Consider the following 13,221-nt stretch of genomic DNA (forward strand, 5'->3'; position numbering starts at 1 on the left):
CCAATTATTTGTGCTACTCATCAAGCAAACATAAGCTACATGATGGATGTTTCAAAAAGATATGAAAGTAGAACAAAAGTCAAATATTTCAAGAGGTATGATTTCTGAAAAATATACAAACATTTCATAAGAGACAACTATAAGTAATAAGCAATAATAAAAAGTATGACTACATTGCTAACTCACAATGCTGTGGTCTCTATTCTCATGGAAAACTTTCAAAATAATATATATAATAAAGAAAAAAATGAGTCACTCCATTTGAAATAGCCGAACAAAGAGGTCAGGAGGTTTAATTTTTCTGTCCCCCCCAAACAATCCTTTCTTTCTGACTTGAATTTTTGGATAACAGGCTAACTGGAATAACCTGCATCCTGACATCAACAGAGTATTACGTGTTTTTAATTAAAGGGGTAAACCCCAATAACAGGGATAAAACTATGCTTTTTAACAAAATGTGGTTCCTTTAAACAGCTCGACAAAAACAGCCGACCCTAATGCTGTGATATATCTGAAATGGCCTGAAGAATGACCAGCAACAAACAAAACAAAATACATTTAAACAGACTATTCACCTTTCTCCAGTAAGGTTAATAATTATTTGACAACAAACGCAAGTACAGTAAAAATGGACATGTACAAAACTGTGTTCAATGGCCTTTTGTGTTGAATTATTCAAGTAAATTTGGTACAGTGAGAATAAAAATGATGCATGTGGAGGCCTATATATGTCACCGGTGCAGTCTGGATGGATGGATAGACTGGGATCTTTACACTGTCACAGTTGGTTTATCAGGTGGAGTAGAGCTGTTGCCTACTGCAAGTCCACTGACACTAAGGGTCAAATGTGTTTAAAGGGGCGTTTCACTGAAAAGAGCTCCAGAGTGCCCAGTGCTTACTAAGGCGCATAGCAGGACTGCAGGATGTTATGAAGACATTATAGGCAGGAGCTGGGCCCCGTATGGTGGCGTTCCTGTTTCCAGTGTGGTCGGACACTGACCAGCAGTGAGCACAAAGCACCCAGGAACACCGGGGGGAGGCTGGCTGACATTTCTGCAGCAACTGATGTTTAAACAAAATCCACAAACTGTCCCATATTATCTGCTTTGCGGATGTCGACCCTGAGGTAAATGTGCAGAATATGGATTAAAAAGTGATTCATGAAACCTGCTTGAGGGCGAGCTACTCAGAAATGTTTTTTTTTTGCAAGAGTTAAACTACAAACCAAGTCAAAAATTGACTATAACAAAAAAATGGAAAAAAACAAAAAAAGCTGTGCAACAGCTATTTGAAGAATTTGTTAGTGAAAATCAAGGTTGTTTTTTCTAGAAATGCTTAAAGTTAAACCCTCTCAATGCTTATTTCACATAAAGCTGCTGATCAGTGGCATTCAAAGTGTCATCTTGCAGCCTGGAAACTATTTTAACATCTTACAGAGGGTTGTTTTCTTAAATGTGGTGTTTTGAGGAAACTACTGCATTCGATCTATATAAGGGATGTTTTCTTTCTGGAGGATGTGACAGAGCTGATTCTTCACAACTTTAAAGAGAGATGGCTGCTGTGGAGAACGAGGGACAAGGCCGGTCATTCATGAACTTACACCTGCCGGACCGCCTCAAAAAACCCTCTACGCTTCCAAGGCGCAGTTGTTAACATGCATATAGTGTGAAGCACCGGACTGCAGGGCAAGAGTCCCTGGTAGAAGGAAACTAGCACATGCAATTCACGGTGACCACAGTCTGGAGGGGTTTGACAGGACCAAATACATGGATGAAAGTATTTTCGGCCGTAGCGCTTAAGCATTCAAAGAAAATGTAGGCATAACACAGACTGGCGGTGCTGCAGCAGTTTTGATAGTGGTGCCTGCTTCCGTGGAAGGTTTACTGTGCCTTTTGCCTGACTTATTGAGGCATGTCTGTCTAGAAACACAAGTCAGCTTTCTCACAGGGCATCTGAGTTTCACAGGGAGGATGACGTGAGGCTAGTGAGCATTGCACTTTGCTGATATGTTCATTTTGGTTCAAATGTTTTTACAACAGTTTAAAAGCGCCCCCCCCCCCTCCCCATTGTTGCAAGAGAGAAGTTTGAAAGCAGCTGTTTGAGACCTCTGGTTCATCAGTTTGGAGCAACATTTTCCTTGGCATTTTGTAATTTGACTCTCCAGCAGTAGAGGATTTCTCCCTGTGCTTAGGATGGAGTTGGGAACGTCCCACCCACACTGCTAGCGTTGTCTAGGTAGTACTGTTGTTTATACACTTCTCTTTCTACTGTTATTCTACAGGTTGGATCAAACCACTAATTACAGCCATGTTTCTGCTCATGGATTCTACAGTTGAAGGGAGTTGGGGAAGGAGGAGGAGACGGGGGCGTCTGCGACCGGGTGTCTCCTCCTCTGTGCTGAACAACTCATGATAAACCTCTCCTCTTTAATCAGGACCTGCCCTTCCTTGCCTGGCTATTGCAGATAGCTGCTTTGTTTGCTCTGTGCTCCACCATGTTGCAGCCAAGCCTAGTTCTGCCTAACACTCTGGCCTACATATGACCCCCCACCGCCAAAAAAAAAAAAAGTTAGGCCACCTTAAGCTGTTTGGCAGAGTTGGAGCTTCCCCTCTCTCTGACAGTACCGGTATTGCCAGATGGGCGAGGGAGGACTCCCCAGGAATGGCATGTTAGCACTCTTCCAGCGGGCTGTGAATAGATTCTTGTGGGATGCAGCTGTTTTCCTCAAGGGAGGCCACAAAAAGCAAAGCCAGGAGGGAAGTGTGCAGGCTGTCTGGTTCTACCTGTGATACTGCCAGCCACCAGCCTTGGGCCTCAATGAAGGGCAGCTTACAAGACTGAATAGAAAGCTTTCATTCACTCTCTTTGGTTCTTTTTCCTATGTGCTTCAGAGAGGGATAAACTTTGTTTCAACTAAAGTCCCTTTGTGTCCATTTTGTGTGAAATACTGCCTGATGATACAGCACTTTAAAAAAACAAAAATCATGAACAGCTGCTTTGAAACTTAACTGTTTCTATTTAAAGGTTCTAAAGTTTCTTCAACTGAGTATACTTTTAAAAACCCAATATAATCCTGATCCTCCCACGATGCAGATTTACACAGTATATACTGCACACAGCTGTTTAATGAAGTACATGTTTAACCCAGTGTAATGGCAACTAAATATTAACGTTGCAGTGGAGGAACTGATGTTTTTTGTTTACTGAGGTGGAGGTTTGGGGATTGTTTTGTTAACACACAGCAAGTACAATACATATGAACCCCCCCCCCCCCCCCGAGAACCCGAGCACATGAGTTCTGTGAACGATTGACCGTATGACCGCCGGGCTAGTTTCCTCAAAACGTGAAAACCAACAAAAAAACAAAGAGTGCAAATTGTGTTGAGTGTAAAGGCTGCTATATATGTACTGTGTGTTTCTCTTCACCGTGTTCATTCTTTCAAGCTAACAAGGCCATCCCTGAGCAGGGCGTAAAATTCAACCCCTGTTGAATTTCAGAATAAAGTGATGAGTATATTGTGCAGTCAATGTGAGTACTCTGAAGTACTGTGGTATTACAGAAATAGCAACTGTCTTCAATCCTGAGGTGTGTGTGTGTGTGTACCCCTTCTCCTCACCCTTTCAAAAAAAAACAAAGAAAGCCCCATTTTTTATAAGACTTTTTAGGGTGTCTGTTTGTCTTCTTCTAAACCTTGTTTAGCTGACTGTGAACATACATTGGACAACTAGCCATGATCAGAAGCTAAAAAAATACAGACATATGGTACAGAATGTAAATATTGCCATCTGGGAAAGGCATTACCTTTTTTTAGGATCACACAAGTAATTATACTACAATAAGCAGTTATGTACAGTATGGTATACCACAGCAAGCGCAGGAATAGCAAAGGGGGGGAGGTGGGTGGGGGTTGCTCACAACCGTGCAACACAAGTGTTATGACAAAAACACAGGCCTCGCAGGTTAGAGGCAGAAAGTGCGACTGGATTTCAGTTTAAGGCGAGTTGGCTGGGCTGAGGGCGGGGCTGAGGGTGGGGCTGAGGGTGGGGCTGGAGGCGTCCGAGCGGCTGTAGTCACTGAGGGAGCTGGGACGTGTGGAGCTGCTGCTGCCGTGGGGCCTCTTCAGCATGCCGGGCTGGAAATCTGAGTGGCGCCGGGCATGCTTCATGAGGTGATCGCTGCGCATGAAGCGCTTGTCACAAAGGGGGCACCCAAACTTCTTCTCCCCCGTGTGGGTGCGATAGTGGCGGGCCAGCTCATCGGAGCGAGCAAACTTCTTACTGCAGTCGGGCCAGGTACATGGGAAAGGTCGTTCTCCTGTGATACACAGAGGGAAGGAGAGACACCAATGTTAAATCACACAAGAAGATGGCAACATCAAATTAAGAACAAGCCTTCATTTAGGCTAATTTAGTTTTGATTAATTCCTTATTGCTGGCCATATTCCACATGTTTTTGCGCAATTTTCTCCATGTTTTGCATGCTTTAGCATATGCAGTGTTGACCTTTTTTCACACCAAAAAAATATTATACCAACCTTTTGTTACATTTCAAGTAGCCAGCAATTTCCACTTAGTTTGGTCTCATATGAAAATCTACTTGCAAAGATGTGAAACCTGAGGTAAAGTGGCTACTGTGAGGTGCTTAGTGAACCATCCATCCAGACTTTAACATCTAATGTTAAATTGTGACTTTAAGAGAAATAAAAATAGACTTTAGTTCATTATAATGAGTTACTTATCTCAAACTGTTAGTCTGTGCACGTTGACTTTAACACTGTACTGAGATGAATGGGAGCTTGTGGTTGAAGAAAGTTTGGAATTTCCGCACTATATATGTGTGATTTGTTGTAAATGGGCAGCATACAAAATTGCCCATTATGTGTTTAGGTTCTAGGACTGTTTACAATGGAAATCACTTATATACTATAACCATTTTCCAAGTACTAATAGTGTCAATGAGTTCAACATGAAACAAATAAAACTCAGTGATGCACCCTGGTGCTCACCAGTGATCAAAATGGCTCACCACAGTGAGAGTAGTGACTCATTTTAAGGTGTCAGGTTAACAAGTCAAGAACACTGCTGTGGACAGACATTTTTTTTTTAACAAGACTGTGTTGTTTCCTGTACATAGTAGGCTCTGAGACATTGAGGAGTAATGATCAAAAGGTTATTGCTAGGTCTGATAGGTCAGTAAAAGGAAGATATTAAAACCACCTAAGAAATCTTCAAAGAAATAAATAGGAGACAAAAAAAGGCTGCAATCAGACGTGGGACTTGGGGTAAATCACTTAAAAATTGGCGCTGTGCTAAAGGAGCAGACACAGTTTCATTATTACAGATTCTAATCACACTCACAATGGTTACCAAGCCCATTTTCCAACATGCAACTATCTGTGACTCGGCACATGGGAAATTACACCCTTCCCTCCTCCATCATGCAATAAAATTGGGCTTTGAAACAAATCTACCCAAAGCCAGATGGTACTTTATATCTTGTGGTTTCCTTCCATTCTAATGTGGAAACAGTATGCGTGGCACCTAAATGCAGCGTTGTGCATCCACTGGCCAATATGTCTAAGACTGTGTTCCATTTAGTTTCATTTCAGTGAGTTACTATCTGACCATGCAGTAGGAAAGGGGTGGCACATCTTTTAATGTTATGGTTCATTCCTGAGAATAATCACCATGTGCATGCCTACACCAGGGATTTCAGGTATGAAAAGGAATGGACAGTGAGATGCATGAATGTTTATAGATGGCACGACAAATAAGTACATAAGAACAGGTCTGCCAAATGCTTTCTTTGTTCCGTGGTTTCCCTCTGGAACATAATGGAAACAGTGCTGTTGATCATCAAACACTCATATGCTACCTGATGCCAGTGAGTCTCAAAAACAAGAACTCGGTGCACTACTAGTCTCTTTCCCTCCCCCCAACTTTACTGCATGGTTACAAAACATGCTGACAGACAGAGCAAGTCTAGACAGCCTGCTCTGTTTTCATGCCTCTGACGCCTCACCTCAGCTCCAGACTGAACTCAGTCAGCCCTTCCCACTACAGTTCCTGCAGGCTCAGTGTATGTAAAATCTGTAACTGACATATAGGCATTTGCATATACACACACTGCACACAGCATTGTCTCCTTTTCCCCAAAACATCTATAATGTTCGCACTCTGCTGCAAGAGTTAACACACAAAGAAACAATCTGCCCTGGATAAGTTATTATTCATAAAAACTAGGAGGCTGTGGTTGTTTGTCTCTCATTGACGAGACTCATGATAGTCTGATATCATACCTTATTAGCAGGGGAAGCAGCCTGTGCTGCCACCTGGCATTGCAAAATTGGTTATTGGCTAGAGCTAGAGGTTAGAGCTAAGCTCTGTTGGCTGCTTAAGGCTCAATAACCAGTGTAACAGATCCAGCTGCATTAATATTTAACCAGACACCAGAGAGCTAGGCTGAGATATCCAGTCTAACGGCGGAGATACAGTAATGCAGTCATCGTGGAAGCATCAGGTAGCTAACAGCAAGTCAGCAAGATGCATCAAATTATGTAGAGCTCCGTGACTTCTTAGAAAATGCAAAATTAAAAGGATACGCTGGTCGTTTTCACCTCCAGCTAAACTGCCTTTGGCATTTGGGTCAGTGACATGAATATGCATCGAAAGCCCTGCTGCTTTAATGTCAGCATTGAAATGTTCACTCACATGAAGGAAAAAACATGCAAAACCACAATTAATTGTGCTTCTTTCATAACATGAGAATTGAGATTTCCATGAGGGCAGTAAACAATTTTCTGGCAACAGTGAGGAGGTTTAGGGAACAAATGCTTTGATCTCGAATGGAAAGGATGATAGGGGCTATTACCCTCTATAGAAATAGGGTGTCACTCGCCAAGATATCTCAGTAGACTGCGGACATTATTCAGCATCTCGGGTGAATGAAGAAAGCTGCAAGCTATTCCCCTTATTCTGCTCTAACTCCCATCTAGTTGTAGTGTTGTCACAGCAGGGCACAGCGGCGTTGTGACGTGAGGCCCCACCGGTTGGTTATACCATATCTGGCAGCATCCGCATCCAGTGTGTGGTTTGCGTTTCTTAGAATGTGTTAGATGTAGAGGGCGAAGCAGGGGGATTGAGGGAAGCTTTCCCCTGATGAACACAGTGACCGGGTTACCCGTAAAGTGAATTACATCATGCACGTAAACTGTATCTCTACTAAGCACTAGTGTCCCCCCTCCAAGGCGATGCGATTATGTCACAGGTACTCTTGTTATATAACTGTTCTCTTTGGGTCAGTAATAAACAGTTTTCCTCTCTGCTCCTCTCTCACCATCCTTCTCTTATTCATATCTAAGAATCTTTGGCTCCTCCGTTTCTGCAGAAATGGTTGTGAGAAATAGAATCTGAGTTCATCTCCTTGGCGGGAGGGATGCTGTCTGCAAAGGCGAGATCAAATATCATTTTGACGTGAGCAGCGGCATAGGAACTCAACTCAGTCACCTGCTCCAACAACAGCTACCAGCATTTCAAACTAGAGTAGATAACATTCCTGGTGTGTCCTCAGGCATGGGCCAAACTCACACAGTGTGCAGCTAAAACCTTCATGTGAGCCTGAACCATAAGAGAGCTAGAGTAAATATCTCTGCAGTTTTAGGAGGGGAGAAAAAACAGTTCCTGTGGATACATGAGACATCACCTTGAAGTTGACTTTGCTCTGCCTACACAGTGAGAACCATAGCAGGAAATATCTTTTACAGAGCTCAAAACAAAGGGGCACAATAAACCTGCATGGACTTTTACATGCTTTACAAAGTAATAGACTTGTTGATCACAGCTCATTAGAGTTGGAGCTACCTGACCTCAGTGCTGGCCTGGTGGCACAGTCAGCTTGGCAACATGAAATGAGAGGGACACCACTAACTCCAGTGGTAGAGCTCAGTACAATCCTATAATTTGGTTGCAGACTATGACCTGTAACCAACCAGGAGCCAGCAGACAACCATCCAGTCCATGGGATTTGGGGTAATACTAAAATGACTGTTGAGTCCCTCATCAGCATTAACCACTGGAGCAGACAGGGTTAACCCAAGCGTGCCCAGCCTCTCCCTCCACACTCACCATCACGTGTCAAAATGATCTGAACACTAACGTGTGTGTGCAGAAAATGGATATACAAAAAGGCTTTTGCAGCTCCTCTTTTTGTTGTTCACACAGCAGTACATGCGAGCTTCGCTTGTGCAAAAAATAACAACAGAGGCTTACAAAGTTCTGCGGCTTGTAAAAAGGAAAAAAAAGACTGCTTGATTTGAAACGTATCTGAGATCAGAACTGTTTACGTGGCTGCTCATCTATGAAAAAATGTACTCAGTGGGAGAGGAGTCAAATTACAAAGAAAATCACTCAGTCAAAATATATTTTCTCAAATCCATTCAGAGTTTGTTAGAAACAAGAATAAGTTGTAAATGCAGGAACAATAAAGGAGCTTTGGGCGGGTCCGTTGCTCATGATGATGTCCGGCTCAAACTTGTCATGAGAAAGCTCTGAAAACAGGGAGGATTTGAGCTATTATCATCTTTTGTCTATATTGAGAGGGACCTTGCTTGTCGTTGAATAGCATGCCTCCCCTTTTGGGCCTATAGCTGTCAAGTTGTGAACAATAGCAGCAGCTTCACCCACAGCAGGAGAGGCACTCCTGTAATGCATATCAATCAGACCGGCTGTTCGTACTAACCGTAACTCACTCCCCTTGGTCTGCTCTGCACAAGGCTGTTGACATTCACCCGGCTACATGCAGAGGGATCGAGTGTGACCGTCTGATTCCTGCACACACTTAGCCATACATTACTTCATCCCCTTAACTCTATAAGGGAAAGGTAGGAGTAGCTTGCCTGCATTGACCAGCTCATCACATTTGCCTCAATTAGTTAGAGTGGGCACTCTCTTTCAGCATTGAGTGCTAAAACAACCTGTCTTGATGTGTTTCTGTATCTTTTAAACCCTGGTTAACTAAGGACATGCAAACAGCTGCAGCCAATAATGGTTGTTTACAGTCTGCAAAAGCAGGTGGGAGCAGGGATGCCCCATCATTCATGACTCTCACTCCCGCAGTACAATGCCAGCTCATTCTACTGATGGAGTCCTGACACTACAGCTCAAATATGAAAGACATCCTTACTAACCCGAACCAAACAAAGAACCATAGCCCTGCCAGATCACGAGAGACCTCACCACACTGTGATAAGAGAAGGTACAGACTGGAGATAGTGCCAGCTGTCCAACGTTATACCTCATTCTCCGGGAGAAAAATGTTTTCATGTCTCGCAGAGAAAACGATTATGCCCTCCTTCCCCCAAGACTCCACAAAATACTCCTCATCTCGTGCAGAGGGCCACACCCCTGTGTGTTGTGGTCTGCCACAGGCTGATTTATCACGCAGACACACCTTACATACCGTAGGGAACATAAACAGCCCAGCCAGAGACAAAACACCCCCCTCTGACATTAGCTCCACGGTTATTCCTCTCTTATTCAAGCTGAGATGAACACAAGAGAGTGGACACAGTCAGAGTCTAACTCTTAGATGGGGCGCTGTGAGTGCTGGGCTTACAGGGGTCTTCACTGCTGCAGAGGTCAAACATGCAGTCCTTCAACTGTTAATCAGATTAGCTGCAGATGAAGCTGAATAAATGACCTACATCAATGGAGGGCATTGACAGTGAATGTCCTGGTATCTAACCCCACCCCCACCGTGCCTACTGCAGCGTATATTCTCAGTCTTTGTACTGCAGATCCCTCCCTTGCATGCGAGATGCGGTTGGCGCTTTTTGAACAGAAGATGTTAAAAAATGCACAGCGTTCCACAGGTCTGTATCCCTCTCTTCCTGCCGCTGGTAATCAACACCACTCCACAAGCCTTGGCCGGGGCTCGGCCTTGCAACACCACACGCTTCAGCACCTATTTTGCTTTGCAGGGTGAAGAAGTGCGGGAGGGGCTGGTGGGGGGAAATAGAGTAGCTTTTATAGAACTACTCCTGAGCTGAGAAGAATACATGAGCCCTATGAGCCTCTGAAAGCAACACAGCCAAGGAACTGCCAGACATGGGCTTTTCAGTGTTAGGAGTAGCCACCGTGCATGCTTGGCTGCTTAATCACAGTTAAATCACATTTACATTCCAACATTAGTGAGAAACTATCCCACTATGAGCTTAACATGGCCATATAGGATAGGATGTGCACCGGCACACACCACAGAGACGTCTTTCATGGAGCAGGAACACTGCACCAAAGGATTAGAACAGGCAAGATGGTGGCTCTACTTTGGTTTTACTTACAACCCAAGGATCAAGTAGATTTAACTAATACCTTGTATCCATTGGACACATACTGTACTGCTACATGTTGTCTTCACAGCCAACTGGATGTCGTTCACAAGGAAAAAGTCTATCTTACAGCAGAAGAAACGCATCAGTAAATTGTATTATAACAACAAAAAGAGTGAGAGCTCTGTGAAGATGTACTAACGGTCAGTGGGGCTTTGAGCTAATTGCCAATCTTAGCATGCTAACATGCTCACAATGACAGTGTTAACATAGCGGTGTTTACCCACCTTGCCATCATAGTTCATGGCCTTTATTAGCATGCTAACAGCAGAATCAGTTTTAATGGCCAAGTAAGTACATACAGGGAACGTTGATGGAAATATCATAAACCAAAGCACTGGCTAAATTAAGTTCTTGAACATATGACGCGCTTGAGAAATGTCAGAGGATCCCCAAAGTTACTACAATTCATTCAGAAAGAAACATGTGATTTATGTGTCAATTTTTATGACAATCCATCAATTAGTTGTTGAGACATTTCACTCAAATCAGCAAATATCAACCTCATAGTGGCGTAATATGAAAAGTCAATTAGGATTCATAATCCAAAATTCAAACATCCGTATCCCATCCCAGTTTTGTGTGATCTATGAGGTGATTCAACTGGATAAGTAAAACCTAATCTGCTAGTGGCACTAGAAGAAAAGTGAGTGGCTCACCAAAGTCAGTGAGATTCATCTTCTGTGGATCATTCAAAAACCATGGTAATCCATCAAATATTTGTTAAGATATTTCTATCCGTCCCACAGTGTGGACAGCCTCGCCGACACCGCGTTTCGCAGGGCTGAAACATTGTGTCACCAAAATGGGGACAAATGGAAACTGTGAGCATCTCCTAACAGAGGAGTCATCATTTTATTACACATCAGAAAAAATATGGCTCAACTGGGTGGGATGGTGGAAATCCTGCCGTGTGGCAGGTAGACAAACTGACCTCTTGTGCCCCAGCAGAATTTACACCCATAGCTGTGCCAAGGTCATGCTCAAGCAAGAGCAGGAAAACCCCATCTCCACCCTGATACCTCATCACTGCCACCAACCACACAGGAACACTCTGCAATGTGTGTATTAGTGCAGCCAAATATAAAACCACTGGCAGAGATGCAGTATGTGTATATAATCAGAGACACCTGCTTCTTTTTTCTATGTGGAATTTGGGATAATTCCATGTTAAAAAAATGTCATTACCCACAGCTATTAGGCTGAAAATGAAAGGCATGAATGCATGAATAGCTGGGTCTACATGGCAGTGAAACTGTGCTGCCAGGTGGTACCACTTATTTTTTAGGACAGACAGAAGAGGGATTTACAGCCACCTCACAGTATTAGAGGTGCCCCCAGCAGAACACAAAAGATGTCCAGACAAAACATCAAACCAACTGTAAAATATGTCAATAGGCTCTTTGTTTTTGTGAAATATTGACCCTGTTTGTCCTGGTGATTCAAATAGTTTTGAAATAGGTCCCGGGCACTGACAAGATGGCCTTTTGTGAAGCCCAACTGTGGGGGGCAAGGAAAGCCCAGACTGTTCTTTCTGAAGAAGACGTGACTTGTAATGAGCGGAGGCCATCTCTCCTTTTAGAGATTACAGTCTGCATGACAAGACCAATGTAGAGTAATGAGGCTTCACAGAGAACACCATGTACTTCATGACATGGTGTCTCCTCTTGGGAATGTGGGTCTTCATCGTTATTGTCAGTTATGCTTCTTAAAACAGTTTACAAAGAATAAATGGAAATAAACCAGCTGGTGCTGGGAAAATTCCTTAGAAAGAATCAAAAGCAGTTTCATTTATATGACCTGGACCATTTAAAAGTGACTTGACCTGCATTACATGACTAGATTTTCCATACAGCAAGATATGTGTCAAAGAGAGAAGCCCCACCTCCCACACCAGGAGGTCAGACAAAAGCTGTCTGGTAACCTTAGACCCCTAAACTGTGAAGGATTCTTTACCATCACACTAAATCCAGTATAATGAGCAATTTAAATGCAGCGTGGTCCCTCGTGTCTGCCACATCCTGGTGTCCCTCTTACACTTTGTCAGAGAAGACAACAATGAGAACTCACCTTAAATGAAACCACTTGTCTCCACTAAGGGAACCCTAAACCAGGAACATTTTTATACATTAAAAGAGAAAGTTCCCAGTTACACTTGATTTTCCACAGGCCTGTTTGTTTGTTTTACTAAGGAAATCGTCATTACAGCCAGGTCTGTGAGTTATCCTGCATTCTTTATTCCATTAGGCTGGAGTAGCAGGACAAATATCATCAGAGGATCCTAGACAAATGAAGCTTAAACTGTCTTCATGGCTAAGATTACCATTGCAATTAAGAAGAACTGACCCTTAAAATGTTTTAGTAGTTCGCAAAAGATTAAATACAATATAGTGTTCTGAATTTAACAAAATGATTCTCCTTAATAGTTGTCACCATCAGCTTCGTAATGTCAACCTTAAAAAAATCATCACCATTTTATTTTAAGCCATAGGAGATACGGCTTAAAATAAAAATGATGATGCTTCTCATGAGACATTACTAGTGGGTGAAGATCATTTTGAGCTAGTAACGGGATTGATTTTCTAATGTGTAGGATAGACATTGCATAAGAAATACAATGTAGCTCAGGTTCCAACTCCTTTTACACTGACAAATCACAAAGTCTGGGATAATGAGGCACCGGCTGTTATAAAAGTCAAGTGAGGACGCCTAGTCCGTGGCTCTTTGTTTAGAGTCTATAACAGTGATTCCCCCCTCAATTATGGCGTTTTTCCACTGCTGGTAACAGCTTGCCTCGGCTCGCCTCGGCCCGCCTCGGTTCGCCTCGGCCCATTAT

The 13,221-nt window shown here is 43.1% G+C and overlaps 1 protein-coding gene across 1 annotated transcript in view; it reads right to left on the reverse strand.

Annotated features, from left to right (window-relative positions):
- Positions 1-1,904: 1,904 nt before the first annotated feature.
- Positions 1,905-13,221, reverse strand: part of klf13 (Kruppel-like factor 13) — a 14,624-nt gene continuing 3,307 nt past the window's right edge. Inside the window, exon 2 of the mRNA XM_034878205.1 lies at positions 1,905-4,315. Coding sequence (XP_034734096.1) covers positions 3,993-4,315 — 323 coding nt within the window. The 3' untranslated portion in view covers positions 1,905-3,992. The remainder of the gene's footprint in view (positions 4,316-13,221) is intronic.

The sequence above is a fragment of the Etheostoma cragini genome, chromosome 8 (genome assembly GCF_013103735.1).
Source record: "Etheostoma cragini isolate CJK2018 chromosome 8, CSU_Ecrag_1.0, whole genome shotgun sequence".
In the NCBI taxonomy this organism is placed as follows: domain Eukaryota; kingdom Metazoa; phylum Chordata; class Actinopteri; order Perciformes; family Percidae; genus Etheostoma; species Etheostoma cragini.